This window comes from Mercenaria mercenaria, chromosome 2, assembly GCF_021730395.1.
Source record: "Mercenaria mercenaria strain notata chromosome 2, MADL_Memer_1, whole genome shotgun sequence".
NCBI lineage: Eukaryota > Metazoa > Mollusca > Bivalvia > Venerida > Veneridae > Mercenaria > Mercenaria mercenaria.
The window spans coordinates 119,221,407-119,237,187 of record NC_069362.1 but is presented as its reverse complement, the minus strand read 5'-3'; the positions used below and the strand labels follow the sequence as shown (position 1 = coordinate 119,237,187).

General features: G+C 37.1%; 1 protein-coding gene across 2 annotated transcripts in view; it reads right to left on the bottom strand.

The window, feature by feature from the left end:
* LOC123565029 (phosphoribosyl pyrophosphate synthase-associated protein 2-like) overlaps positions 1 to 6,424 on the bottom strand; it is a 45,336-nt gene extending 38,912 nt beyond the window's left edge. For both annotated transcript variants that reach the window (XM_045359011.2, XM_045359012.2), the window contains exon 1: positions 6,290 to 6,424. In XM_045359011.2, the coding sequence (XP_045214946.2) occupies positions 6,290 to 6,372 (83 nt within the window). In that variant the 5' untranslated portion in view covers positions 6,373 to 6,424. The remainder of the gene's footprint in view (positions 1 to 6,289) is intronic.
* Positions 6,425 to 15,781: the final 9,357 nt, after the last annotated feature.

Here is a 15,781-nt window from a genome sequence, read left to right as displayed (position 1 = left end):
AAAGCAATTTAGAGACATCAGCAGATGTATTCAAACGGCGGTGAACATGGAACCTTCAATGATACACGGGTTGTGGCGTGTAATTCCATGAAAAGCGGCGTTTGGTCCCCAGATAAAGTAATGGGTTTGCCCAAAACGAGAAAACAATGGGCAGAACTAAACAAACTGGAATTCAGAAAGGGGATCAAACCAGTTTGGGACAACCCCCCGGGATGCCGGGGGTAACCGCCCATGTAGATAACCAATACCACCCAAGCCCTCATACACCATGTTAATTAGGTCCTGTTTGGGATCCTACCAGGTGGTATATGTCACTTGTGTGTGGGGACTACCCCCAAACACAGCGTCACTTTGATTCTTCTGGGGTTCCTCACACAGGGACTCTGCCCCCGCGGTCCGAGGGCAGCTCCAATACATCAAACCATTTAGGCCCAGATAAGAACAGTTTCATGTGGACTATGTCACCCGGAAATGGGGACAACGCCAATTCACAAAGTTACGTAGTCCAAGATCAGAATCCTAGCATGTGTGATGTTTCAGAGCAGAGTGGGTAAAAACCCCAATTTGCAAAGTAACTCCGATTCACATATAGTCCAGGCCTGTGATACTTCTTGGTCTACTTCGCCACAGCTTTTGCAGGACAGTGATTGGGTCTGGGAACTAATTTTGGATCGGGGAGCAGTAGCTGATTTTGGATACCCCAATCCATCTCATAGTTCGTATGGTCCCCAACAACCAAGGTCACCAGTTTGTTTTACAAAGCCATCCCAACATCAGGCTTTCCTTGAGAAATGCTATTCCCAACAAGGAACAGTTATCGATAATCCGTCGTGCCCTATGACCTCAACCCCTATAAAAACGGCGATAATCAGTCCATTAAGCAAGTTGGCCAAAACATTAAGCCCTGTAAAACAGAGCAAAAGATTGTGTAAGAAAGATTATGATAATTTACACAAGGCATTTATCGAACCAGGTCAACATGCTGTACCTAGGCCTATTAAAAATCAGTCCCAAGATGAATCTGAAGATTCCTTATTGGAAGCCTTTGTAGAAAGTGCTTTATATACTGAATGTCAAACCCAAAAGGTAGAGGCCGAGAGCAACTACCCTCGTACTGAAGTCAAGGGAATTAATGCTCAATAGTCCCTCTATACTGAGGTAAGGTGTCAGACCAGTAACGCAGAGTCCCTTGACCCGTTTCCTAATGCTGAAGTTGAAGGCCAAACCCCTTGTACCGAGGTAAAGGGTCAGACCATACACAACCAGGCTAAGGGTCAGTCCCCAAATACAGAGGTCGAGGGTCAGCCTTGTACTGAGGTAGAGGATCAGACTGCCTTTACTGAGGCAGAGGGTCAGCCCTATTGCTGTAATGAGGTTCAGTTCACTAACTGTGAGGGCAAGCCCTTGTTTAACAGTGAGGGCCAGAACATTAAAAGTGAGGTTGATCCCTCGTATACTGTTGAGGGTCAGTACATTAAAACTGAGGTGGAGCTCTTGTATCACATGGAGGGTCAGTATGATAAAACTGAGGTTGAACCCTTTTATAATGTTGAGGGTCGGTCCATCATTACTGAGGCTGAGGGCCAGTCTAATAAAACTGTGGTCAGTGGTCAGTCCCTGATAAGAGTGGTCAAAGATCTGTCCCGAAAGACTGAGGGCAAAGAGGAACAGTGTCAAGATAGGAATGGTTACCGGCTGGATAAACCTATTCTTTCGAATGATGACCTGGAACAGTTTTTTCAGTATTTGGATGATAAACATCTGGAACTCTCACAAGAGGCTAATAATGCATCACCCAAATGTTCACCCTGTGGAACTGTGACCCAGAGAGAGGAAATTACCTTGCATGTAATGGGGGGTGGAGTAAGTCCCCAACTTAATTTACCATGGGTCCTTACTGTGTGAATCAAACTTTTCACATTTGCCCTTTGTGGAATACTTGTTTAATGTCTCATCCCTTTGGCATCACTTTTGTTGATGCCATACCTCCTGGGGTTTCCCCCAGGATCCCTAATGACCAGTCTATATAGTATTCAATGGGTTGTTACTGTGTGAATCAATCCTTTAACATTTGCATTTCGTGGAATACTTGTTTAATGTCTCATCCCTTTGGCATCATTAATTGTTGTTGATGCCACACCTCCTGTGGTTCCCCCCCCCCCAGGATCCCTAATGATCAGAAGCTGCGAAAATGCTAACAGGCTGTTTTCCTGAAAAGAAACAAACAAGATCAGATCATGGTGCTCTACCTTTCAGTTATTTAATTATTATGTCGCCAGTTTTATTTATGTTGTTCCAGAAGTCATTACACTTCTGGGGGATTGCTTTACCTTATTCCGTATGCTGGCTAGGTCAAACACTTTAAATATGCAGGAATTGTGACTATTCTAGAAATCTAACACCGTTGGATTGTTAAAAATTAATTACAGAGTTGTCCCCGTTGTTTTAATTGATTTCTACCCATGTTTTCTTTGGGACGCTGGTTACTTTATGTAGACCCTTCTTTTTCCACCAGGGCAATAGATATCCCTGGGGGTTACTCTTAATGAGGCAGTTCATACATTCTCGCCTGGAGGCCAAACTTGGCTTGAATTTTTGGTTAGCTAGGCTCTTGCTTTCACTTACGTTAGCAGGTCACAGTTCTCCACTGGACCAAACTTATAAGCCAGGGTTAGTCCCTGACATCAGCCCTACCCCCGGGGAGTCACTAATATTCTACCCCGGGGACCTGGTTTATAAGAAAGGGAGGAGTGTAGTGAATAGTGGCCTGTGATCAGCGATGGAAGGGGTCGCCGACCTGCAGAAGTGACGTCACCAAAGCAGCACGCGGAAATTCCAGCCAGCCAGCGTCAGTTGAGTCCAAGCATTCCTATTGTGTAGACGTGTTTTGCATTGCTCTTCATAAATCTGCTGCAGCCTCGATATATATCGGTTGTAAGTAGCCGTTTTTGTGAATGTACTGTTCATCCTTGTTATCTGTTAAGCTAAGTAGTCAGATAACATTGTATTTCTTGCAATTCGGCTCCAGTATAGTGAAAAATCACTATAAGACATTAAACTTAAATTAAATAATACTCATAAATATTATTTTTACTCATGACATTACTTTCAGGAAAACTTAAACAATTTGGGCCGAATAAGCCAAGTAAATTTGGTCCGAATCGGCCATGGTCCGAGTCAGCCTGTATTCATATATTCCATGCACAGACATTTGGGGTCTGGAACCCCCAACCCTCCAACCCAAACTACTACGCACCTGTATATATTTTTATCATCATCATTGTATATCCAGACACATACTATAATCACACAAGCAATATTGAACTTATTTCAACTAATTTGAAAATATATAAAATCTCTCACTAGCTTAAAAATACACAAGATGTAAATGTTCGCCAGAAATATCTCGCACACCCACCTTGAAAAATCGTCCCATGTTTACTATTTATGCAACTTTCCCATAGAATATTGGTGTTCTTTAATACAATACATATTTTTCTTCACGATGATGTTCATGATAATACTTTATCTTCACTGCTGTCAACAAAATACGCGAGAAATATTACAATTGTGAAAATTTTTGTCCCATTTACAAAATCTTTCGACTACGTAAGCTGTGGCTTCCGGCTTCGTACGATAAATAAACATTGCCAGGGGTGTAAAATTTTTTTTCACACCACTCGTCCTGCAGGACTAGTAGCCAGTAATATCTACTCGCCCTTAGTGAACAGCCACTCGCCCTAATAATTGGCACTTTTAATACTGTCACTTTTATGATAGGAGTATTATGTACAACAGTATTATTTCCCGAAAAATATTTATTTTGAAAAGTGTCTAAAAATTTTGGACACAATAATCATCGTCCATCCACCCGTGTTGAAAGAGAGGGAAAAAAACGTTAAAGATTATCGGTAATTATTCAGTTGATAAACTAAGTAATTGACCTTGTTTTCATGATCAATTTACACCCCCTCAAAGAGCTAAAAGAAGTGTGTCAGTATCTTGACATCTGAAGTGGAGATCAAAGCGGTATTTTTGCTCGAGATTGTCATGGTATTACGTCATGTTTTCGCGCCATGTGGCACATCACTGTCTGATCGTACGGCATCAGTTCTTAAAATTGCTGAGAAATAGAAATCAATAAAAGTTTCTTCTTTAATTTGTTATCAAAAGCGAATGTGCTATATCCCGTATAAAAGGTAAATGTCTCAAACGACAGTTACTATAGTGGATATCCTACCTCTGTGACCTATTTGCCCTCAAGGAATTAACATTATTGTTTGACAAAAAAACCTTTTAAATTGTTGGTCAAAAATACATGTACAAAGATTCATTTAAAACTTATTAAAAACCGCAATGACATCACATTGCTTTATTTTAAAATCGCATTTCTATTTACGTTCACGAGGTCACGTGACCTATTCTGCCGCACTAACAGAAATCGGTTTGCCAAAAATCGTTTTACTCCATGTATTGTAATTGCTGCCGCTTTTTCATTATTTAAGATTTTTTTATTCTGTTTTTTGTTCTTTCTGGTCAAAAGTCTGCATTTTATGCCCAGAGTATTCATCATTTATTTACTTTTAGAAAGAAATAAGTAACTAAGATCGCGCTGTTTGAATTTTTACAAATGATTATATGAAAATTCGACCGTTTTTATAGAATTTTGCCTACATTTCGGTCGATATCTTATTAAGATCATTATAGAATTCAAATAGTATTATTTCTCAAGAGGTGTTGAAAACTTAAAGCGAAAATGTTAAAAAATGAATGCACTACGCACGGTTTTTGTGTACGTGTCGATGTAAATTAGATATTTAATACGATAGGTCGCACGTGCTTGTGGAATGGAACATTACCGGCATGACATTTTGGTATCTTTACGATTCGCGGGTGAATTTCAGTCAATCCAGGTAGCGACTGAACCATCTCAAAGTTTGTTGACGTTTTGGAGTTGTAATTTCTGAATTTTGGTGAAGTAAGGACGTAAAAAACCACTCGCCCGATCGGTCGAGTATACAGCGAGGTCCGCTCGTCCTACTCAGACTTTAACTCGCCAATGCGAGCGGGCGAGTGGAATTTTACACCCCTGAAATTGCGTAATGAATGTGGGAACCAGCTGATCGAGTCTTCACTGCGCGAAAAATATTTACTATACGAAGCCGGCAGTCATAGCTGACGTAGTCGAAAGATTTTGTAAATGGAGCGAATTTTTTGACAATTGCAGAATTCCTCGGGTATTCTGCTGACAGCACTGAAAATCCAATACTATCCTGAATATCATCTTGCAGAAAAATAATACTGTACTAAAGAAAATTAAAATTCTATGGGAAAGTTGCAAAAATAGTAAACATGAGATGATTTTTCAAGGTGGGTGTGCGAGATATTTCTGGCGAACATTTATATCTTGTGTATTTTTAAGCTAGTGAGAGATTTTATATATTTTCAAATTCTAAAAAAGTTCAAATAAGTTCAATATTGCTTGTGTGATTATAGTATGTGTCTGGATATACAATGATGATGATAAAAATATATACAGGTGCTTAGTAGTTTGGGTTGGAGGGGTTGGGGGTTCCAGACCCCAAATGTCTGTGATTCCATGTGACTGCTACAACAAGGGGAGATAATCACAAACATTGCAACAAATATGCTGCTTTCTCCTTGATTCGAGCCTCTTAGATCGTTTAGGGTTGTGCATATTTTTGTAAACCTGTTCAATTAAATAATTTTTGTTTTTAGTTACAAAAATATTTGCATTTAACAATGGGAAATAAGAATTACACTTTTATCATCTTTTATATGTATTTTTTTGCACAAGACTGAAGGAGGTCAAACTCCGCATCATTTTAAAAATTTCTCATCGATTCGAGCCCTTTGTTTGGAAGGTCATTAAGTGTTAATGTTTGCATATTTTATTTCCATAACGCAAATTTCTATCAAGATTGACTTCTTGTTCACTCGTTACAACAGTCGAAATATGCTCAGGATGCTTTTAATTTGAAATTTGGGCTCACAATATTACCCACTATGTAATTACCTTTACAAGTAAGCAATTTTTGATGCAAAATATTAAAACAGGTATTTACTCATTTTTTCAGTGGTTTCATGACTAACATTTTCCAAGGCATTTTAAAATGTGAATGACACAAGTTTCTAATGGAAGAACATGCTACATGAGCATGAATTTTACTGGAACACAAGGGCTCGAATCAATGAGAAAGCTCGAATCGACGAGAAACAGGCATAAATGCAGATAATTATGCAAATAATGCAATATAAATGTACAAACTCTGCTACTGTCTGTGCAAGCTCTGGGTGGGAGTTCCCCGATACGACAACCATAGGACATCTCTGTTGCCCAGCAATAGACATTTTTCGCAAATTAATTCAAACGGCCGTTTTGTTTTGGTTTCACACGTCCTTCCGAAGAGTCAGTATTGGATAATATTTTGACGACGTAATGGAGTAAAATTTCCACTGCCGTAAATCGGCTAACTAAATCCTCTGAGCGCTTGGAGAAATGGCGGAAAACATATTTAGCAATGTTTTATAAAGAAATTGTTGATTATCCATGTTATTAAATGGAATTGTACACAATTATTTGGTATCAGTAGTAAAAAAAGCGGCCAAAAGAACGACTTGTATGTGCAATTGTGCTCCCTACAGTATTGTAAACAAATTTGACCTTTACAGCAAATATGTGACACTTACTGTCTAACAAATGTGGTAAAGGGGCCTACATGTTTTACCAAGAATGGTATACCTTCAAGTTTAGACGTTATCCTTGCAAACAGCTCGAATCTTATCTGTAATACTATAAGTTTCAATAGTGGCATAAGTGATTGTCACAATTTAATTGCAACTACTATTAAGGAACATTGCTCTAAAACTAAACCAAAATATTTAGATCATACAAAAACTTTGACCAAATGAAATTTAATGAGGATTTAAATACTGTACCGTTTCATGTAGCAAATATTTTTGATGATGTTAATGATATCTACTGGGCAAATGAATTTTTGTTAAAAGAAGTGATTGATATACATGATCCCTTGAAAGAAACCAAAATTAAAACACAAAAAGTACCTTTTATGAACGGAGAGTTACGACATGCTATTTATCAGAAAAGACAATTAAGGAATAAATTTTTCCAAGTTAGAAATAAAATAAACTGGGAAAATTACAGAAAGCAGAGAAATCTTGTCACTCATATAAAAAGGTAATCAATGAAAATTTACTTTACTGAGAGGTGCGGTGGGGGACCAAAATCAAAACATTTCTGGCCTACTATAAAACCCTATCTCTGAAGTAAATCTGTATCTAAATCTGATGCCAAAATAATTCTAAACGAAGACAATACTCTAATCTCTGACCAGAGGGAAGTAGGTAATATATTGAATAATTTTTATGTAAATATTGCTAGGGATATCGGAATAAACAGCTCTGTAGAAGTAAATGAACAACACCCGAGTATAATTAATATTACTCAAGCCCATCCATCTGTACCAAAATTTAATTTTCAACCAGTAAGTCATGAACAAACTTTTAAACTACTTAACAGTGTAAACGTAAATAAGGCCACTGGATTAGATACTATATCGCCAAGAGTTATCAAAGCAGGGGCAGAGGTACTGGCAGGCCTGTTACAACTGTAGTTAATAAATGTATTGAAACCTCTAATTTCCCTGATCAGCTCAAAATGGCACAGGTCACCCCAATATATAAAAAAGATGATCCCTTTCAGAAGAAAAATTATAGACCTGTTAGCATACTTCCAACTCTACAGCATGCGAGTCGTCTTACACCCTGGGGTGTAAGATGGATTTTTCCAGCACCGGTAAAGATACCGGAAATCCCCGTCTAGTATGCATGAATTATAAATTATTCTGTTTCCTGTGACTAACCATGTATTTAACACAACGGAAAAACACAAAAACAATTTTGCAGTAGATGATTTCAACAATTTGTTTTCCTATTTTAAAAGTTAAAACAGGAAATTGGGAAGAGGCTGGAAATTTATGCGGGATAATTGTACATTTTGGGAAAAATAATCAACCAGAAATGAACACGAGAAGAATGAGTTCAATTTATCTCCTCTGAAACACGGACAAAAATCCAGGTCATGGAACATCCCGGTAAGGGATTAGACTTGTAATGTGTTCTTTCATGCACGGAACCCCAATTTTCTCAGAGGGGGTCCGACCGGCCCCCTCACTAAGACCAGGATGGTCTAGCTAATAGGTACCAATCGTTTGAGCTATGACAAACATGTGTCTTTATACACTAAATAATTAGATGGTGTGCTTTTTTGTGTTTAGATGTTAGCCGTATAAATGAACAGGAATTGTTTTTGTTAAACAGGCTGAAATAGAAAAATTTGCGGCCCAGCTAGGAGGGTCAGGGGGCATGCCCCTCTGGAAAATTTTGAAATTCAGCTCTTCATTTCCTGCATTCTGGGGCATTTTAGGAGCATTTAAGGGCACCTTTTCTGCTGCAGTTTTATATAAAATATACTCCTTATTTTCACAGTTTTAAGGACTAACCTGTTAAGTTTGGGAAAAATTATAAAGTTTTATTAAAGGTAGAATTCTTAGATTCTTTGACATAATTAACATAAATATGAATTACGTTGGGGTCATATATAGCAGCTGCCACATATACACTTTGAATGCAATCCTAATGTTTTTTTCCCGTCTTCTCTTCTTTCCTTTTTAGGGATTTTCCAGGAGGAGGGGGGTCCGGACCCTCCCTCTGGATCCGCGCATGTCCTTTGCACCGTTACGCTATAGTGTCCAACAAAAATATCAATACTTTCAATGGAAATATAAAAAATGTGAAAAAAAATCAAAACCATCTATTGGAATGATTTTGGGAAATCATACCTTGCATTTCTGGAAATATGTCTGCCACATTTGGGAAAAAGTAGTATATTTTTGGATTGGAAAATGGATTAATATACATGTAGGCCTCTGTTTATAAGGATTTTGGCTCTTGCTAATTCAGTCTTATTCTAGATAGTATTTATTTCTATAATATAAAGGTACATGTAGTATTAATAGGCCTAGCTGTGATATCAGTTAAACTGTGATCTTAGTTAACTATCAGTAGATGGTTTGTGTTCAATTTATGTGAAACTACATCATTTTTAGCTCATCTGATTTTTTGAAAAAAAATGATGAGTTATTGTCATCACTTGAGCGGTTGTCGGCGTCGGCGTCGGCGTTGCCTGGTTAAGTTTTATGTTTAGGTCAGCTTTTCTCCTAAACTATCAAAGCTATTGCTTTGAAACTTGGAATACTTGTTCACCATCAAAAGTTGACTCTGTATAGCAAGAAACATAACTCCATCTTGATTTTTGCAAGATTTATGGCCCCTTTTGTACTTAGAAAATATCAGATTTCTTGGTTAAGTTTTATGTTTAGGTCAACTGTTCTCCTAAACTATCAAAGCTATTGCTTTGAAACTTGGAATACTTGTTCACCATCATAAGCAGACCCTGTACATCAAGAAACATAACTCCATCTTGCTTTTTGCAAGAATTATTGCCCCTTTTGGACTTAGAAAATCAGTTTTCTTGGTTAAGTTTTATGTTTAGGTCAGCTTTTCTCCTAAACTGTCAAAGCTATTGCTTTAAAACTTGCAACACTTGTTCACCATCATAAGTTGACCCTGTACAGCAAGAAACATAACTCCATCCTGCTTTTTGCAAGATTTATGGCCCCTTTTGGACTTAGAAAATATCAGATTTCTTGGTTAAGTTTTATGTTTAGGTCAACTTTTTCTCTTAAACTATCAAAGTTATTGCTTTGAAACTTGCAACACTTGTTCACCATCATAAGCTGACCCTGTACAACAAGCAACATAACTCCATCCTGCTTTTTGCAATAATTATTGCCCCTTTTGGACTTAGAAAATCATTTTCTTGGTTGAGTATTATGTTTAAGTCAACTTTTCTCATAAACTATCAAAGCTATTGCTTTAAAACTTGCAACAGTTTTTCACCATCATAAGTGGACACTGAACATCAAGAAACATAACTCTATCCTGCTTTTTGCAAGAACGATGCCCCTTTTTAGACTAAGAAAATCATGGGTAGGACAATATTTCTATTACACAAAAAAAAAAATCAGATGAGCGTCAGCACCCGCAAGGCGGTGCTCTTGTTAAAGTTATCCAGCTATTGGATATTTTAGATTCGAAGTTTGTGTAAATAATTTTTTAGGCGTGATAAATGTCATTTGAAACTTGTATATGTGTGTTTTATCTCGAATTATCATCAATCTTTCTTGCCTACCTAGCAGGGAAAGTATACATTTGTCCGAGCAGGTAGGGGCCTCCGTGGCCGAGTGGTTAAGGTCGCTGATTTCAAATCACTTGCACCTCATCGATGTGGGTTTGGGCCTCACTCGGGGCGTTGAATTCTTCATGTAAGAAGCCATCCAGCTTACAGAAGTTTGGTTGTTCTACCCAGGTGCTCGCTCGTGATGAAATAATGCACGGAGGGGCACATGGGGTCTTCCTCCACCATTAAAGCTGGAAAGTTGCCATATGACCTATCATGTGTTGGTGCGACGTTAAATCAAAAAAAAAAAAAATTGTCCGAGCAGGTGCCAGGGATTTCCCGAGGGAAACACGTTGTCTTAAACAGTGTGCACTCTGGTGAAGTTACTTCTGTCCTTCCGTAACATTTTGTGTCTGCTCTGTAACTCCTAAACCCCTTGAAGGATTTTCATGAAACTTTGGTCAAATGATCACCTTATCAAGACATGAGTCAGCCATGTCAGTTCAAGGTCAAGGTCACAACTGAAGATCAAAGGTTTGAGCTCCCATTTCGTTTGCTCTGTATCTCCTAAACCCCTTGAAAGGTAATCATGAAACTGTGGTCAAATGATCACCTCATCAAGAACTCTTGTGTCTCATGAGTCAGCCATGTCAACTCAAGGTCAAGGTCACAACTCAATGTCAAAGGTTTGAGCTCTGTATCTCCTAATCAAGACGATGAGCAGAATTCATGGGTTAGTTCAAGCTCAAGGTCACAGCTGAAGGTCAAAGGTTTACCATTTCACTATCCATAACAGTGGCGGGGGATTTAGCTTTCTTTCAGACTGCCTTGTCAAGAGTAAAATAAAAACCCAAGTAGCCAAATTATGTATGGCTCTGTACATGTACCTCATTTTGGCCAATTCTCTCATGGCTGGTCACATTTTCTTTTAAAAATTTCAAATGTAAAACTTCTCAATTGCTGTGCATTTTGTGTTAATTAACGGTAGATCAGTTCTTGTAGTTCCAATGGTAGAACATCTTTCACTTCAAAGAAAGAAGGTTCCGAGTTCAAGTCTCGGCGAGAACCTACCAAACACATAATGCACTTGCTGTAATATAAAATCTGTACAATAATGTACAAAAACATGCTTTTTATGCAGTATATTTTATTTCATCAGGAAGACATTGGCCAGAAAGTAAATGTTCAGAGATCAGTTTTGCTTTTCAGAAATCATTAATTATGATTTTTTTAAATAATATTTCATAGTTTCAATGTTTCTAAATGTGTTTTGTATTGTTTTTCTGTTGTTTAAAGTGGTTTATCAGCAACTTGCAGACAGTAACTGTTGTTATTTAAATACTGTAAAATCATTTAATTTCAAGGCCATGAAATTTCGCGGTTTTGGTTGAAACAGTAATATCATGGGGATATGAATTTGTGGATTTTAACTTTTTACTTCACCATGTGCCAAAGGCTCTGACATGGTGAGCTTTTGTGACTGCTCAATGTCTGTCGAGTGTCGTATGTCCGTCAATATTTTCAAAAAAAAAATTACTTGAAAATCACTATGCATAGTTTCACCAAACTTCAAAGGAATGATTCTTGGGTGGTGCTCTTTCAAAATTGTTCAAAAAATTTAATTCTATATAGAACTCTGGTTGCCAAGGCAACCAAAAGGAAAAACTTTTTAAAAAAAATGGTCCAAAACCTCAAGACGTAGATATTGATATTTGGCATGTGACATCATCTTATGGTCCTCAATGAAGATTGTTAAATTGTGCCCCTGGGGTGAAAAGAGGTCCCATCCCGGGGGTCACAAGTTTTACATAGGCTTAAAGGTAATTCCTATAGTTATTTATGCGCATCTTTCTCTGCAGCCGACATTTTCTACGGAAAACTGAAATGAAATCAACATTTGTTGAAACATGTGACAGACAACCTTAAATATGAGGAATCTTGAATGAAATAACATTTTTGATAAGTTTTATCAGTAATCAAATGTTGATACTGGTTTATGTTGTATTGACAAGTACCATGCCTGCCAGGTATCTTCGAAGAAAAAGTAGAGCTATTGCACTTGCCCCGGCATTGGCGTCGGCATTGGTTAAAGTTTTTGATAAAGTCAAATATCTCTGTTACTATCAAAGCTATTGACTTGAAACTTAAAATACTTATTTACCATAAAAGTCTACACCAGAAGAAACAATCCCCATAACTCTAATTGAATTTTGACAGAATTATGCCCCTTTTTAACTTAGAATTATTTTTACTGGCAAAGCTCTAATTCAGAGTAAAGCACTGAGAAATGTCGGGCATGCTGTCTTATGGATAGCTCTTGTTGTGGTTGTGTTTTCACATCACATTTTAGTACAAAGACAGTGTTGTTCATATAATGTAAGACACTGACAATATAATTTTGACTTAGTACTGATAACACAATATCACCTTTCAGATTATTTAGTATTCAATTATAGAAAGAATTAAGAATTTTAAAAACTTTTTCCTTAACTTCTTAGTAGCAGATATACATGTAATCAATTTGGTCAGGTTCGCTCCATTTTATATATATTTCAGATTAAAGAAGCTCTTAATTAAGTACAAGTATAGCAACTAAAACTGTAACAGCTTAACATGTCCATACTATTCAAAGCAGTTTACATTTGATACTGGGTAATTCGCAGTTCGTTTAAACTACTTTCCTGGTAGAACTGAACAGTGCTCCTTTACACCACTGATAATAAATGTAAGTCTTCCGAACAATGCTCTAATCATACCCTGGATTCTTGAAAGAATTTTACAGCAATGTACCTGTATGTGATAAAAGTAAACTTTGTCAACATTTAATACTTTGGAATAAGAAGCAGAAGTGTACCCTTACTTCTATGAACAATTTTTTAAAAGCACAGAGAATTTTACGTGTAGCAGTAGACATCCACTCAGTTTTATACTAGGTAATACACCAAGAGCACAAACTGCTTGTTTACTTATTATAAAAACTTCAACAGAAATAAATATATTTAAAAACGGGGTGTTGTTATTTTCATCGCAAGTCAATTCCTCATTATTGTTGATATCCTTTTTGTAAAACTTAAAGGTAACTTTTTTTGCCCTTTTACTAGCAACAATTTCCTCGCTCTTCTGGGGACAAATACATTGAAAACTGACATAAAAATCAAAGTCAAGAATAAAATACTATGTTAACACATGTTTTTAAACACTGAAAGAACTTTGAATCCCACACTGGTTACATTCCTTTACATAAGATTTGCACTATTAAATAGTTTCATTCTTTTGCATTCAATACAGTTTAGCCATGTGACACAGATCAGCACTTAAGTCTCATGGGTTTCCCAGTCACTGCTTAACATAAAATTTAGCCTGTTACCCATACAGTTTTAGCCATTTTCATGCTCACAATATAATTATTCATACACAAGAAAAATAGGAAAAAATTCTATGAAACAATTTTTTTCAAAATTAAAAAAAAACTATTCTTCTCTAAGGGTATTTTCATTGAAAAAAGTTCACAAAAGTGAATAGGAAACAAGATTTATTTTTCATTTTTAGAATCTACCCATTATTGTAAGGATGTAGTATTACAAATATGATATCTAATAAGTATATAATAAAATCTGTAAAATGAATCAACCTTATTGTGCTGTCTTGATGTATATTTTGGTTGGTATTTACATGTATAAAAAAAGCAGAAAATTAGGAAAATTTTGAAAAATCGCTGGCAGTTCCAGCAACCGGTCGCACAAAGCTCGCCGATTGCGCTATCATTAATGTCTATGATACGTATCTGTAACTAACAAACTTATTACAGAAATAGAGAATATTACTACAACCAAATGGAGAATAATTGCATTGCTAAAATAATTAATATTTATACCCGTGACCGGCCGCACGAAACCCGTCGATGGCGCAGTTTGTAATGAACATGATTAAAAGTCACTAACAAACTTGTTACTGAAGTGGATAACAATATTTAATACTACAACCATTGTGAAGGAGAATAATTTCATTGCTGAAATGGATAATATTCATACCCGGGAAGCCGCGACGACCGGCCGCGCAAAGTAAGCCTAATATCTATGATACGCGCGAAGCCCCGGTAATGTATATGATGCGCACCTGTAACTAAAAAACTGATTACTAAAATGGATAATAATTTATAACTACAACCAAATGGAGACTAGATCTAATTTCATTGCGGAATGGATAATATTTAATTTCTGGGTAGCCGACGACCGCCCGTGCGAAGCCCAAGTTATGTATATGATCCGTACCCAAACTTATTGCTGAAATGGATATGATGCGTACCTATATCTAACAAACTTATTACTGAAACGAATAATAATTTATGACAACGACTAAATGGAGAATAATTTCAATGCAGAAATGGATAATATTTATTCCTGGGTATCGGTATCCGACGACCGGCCGTGCGAAGTCCCGGTTATGTATATGATGCGTACCTGTACCTAACAAACTTATTACTGAAATGGATAATAATTTATGACTACGACGAAATGGAGAATAATTTCATTGCCGAAATGGATAGTATTTTATTCCTGGGTAGTCGATGACCGGCCGCGCGAAGCCCCGGTAATGTATATGATGCGTACCTGTAACTAACAAACTAACTGCTGAAATAGATAATAATTTATGACTACGACGAAATGGAGAATAATTTCAATGCAGAAATGGATGATATTTATTCCTGGGTATCGGTATCCGACGACCGGCCGTGCAAAGTCCCGGTAATGAATATGATGCGTACCTATGTCTAACAAACTTATTACTGAAATGGATAATAATTTATGACTACGACGAAATGGAGAATAATTTCATTGCCGAAATGGATAATATTTTATTCCTGGGTAGCCAAACGACCGACCGCGCGAAACCCGGGTAATGTATATGATGCGTACCTATATCTAACAAACTTATTACTGAAATGGATAATAATTTATGACTACGACGAAATGGAGAATAATTTCATTGCCGAAATGGATAATATTTTATTCCTGGGTAGCCAAACGACCGACCGCGCGAAACCCGGGTAATGTATATGATGCGTACCTATATCTAACAAACGTATTACTGAAATGGATAATAATTTATGACTACGACGAAATAATTTCATTGCCGAAATGGATAATATTTATTTCTGGGTATCCGACGACCGGCCGCGCAATCGAAGTCCCGGTTATGTATATGATGCGTACCTGTTACTAACAAACTTATTACTGAAATGGATAATAATTTATGACTACGACGAAATGGAGAATAATTATATTGCCGAAATGGATCATATTTTATTTCTGGGTAGCCGAAGACCGGCCGCACAAAGTCCCGGTAATGTATATGATGCGTACCTGTACCTAACAAACTTATTACTGAAATGGATAATAATTTATGACTACGACGAAATGGAGAATAATTTCATTGCCGAAATGGATAGTATTTTATTCCTGGGTAGTCGATGACCGGCCGCGCGAAGCCCCGGTAATG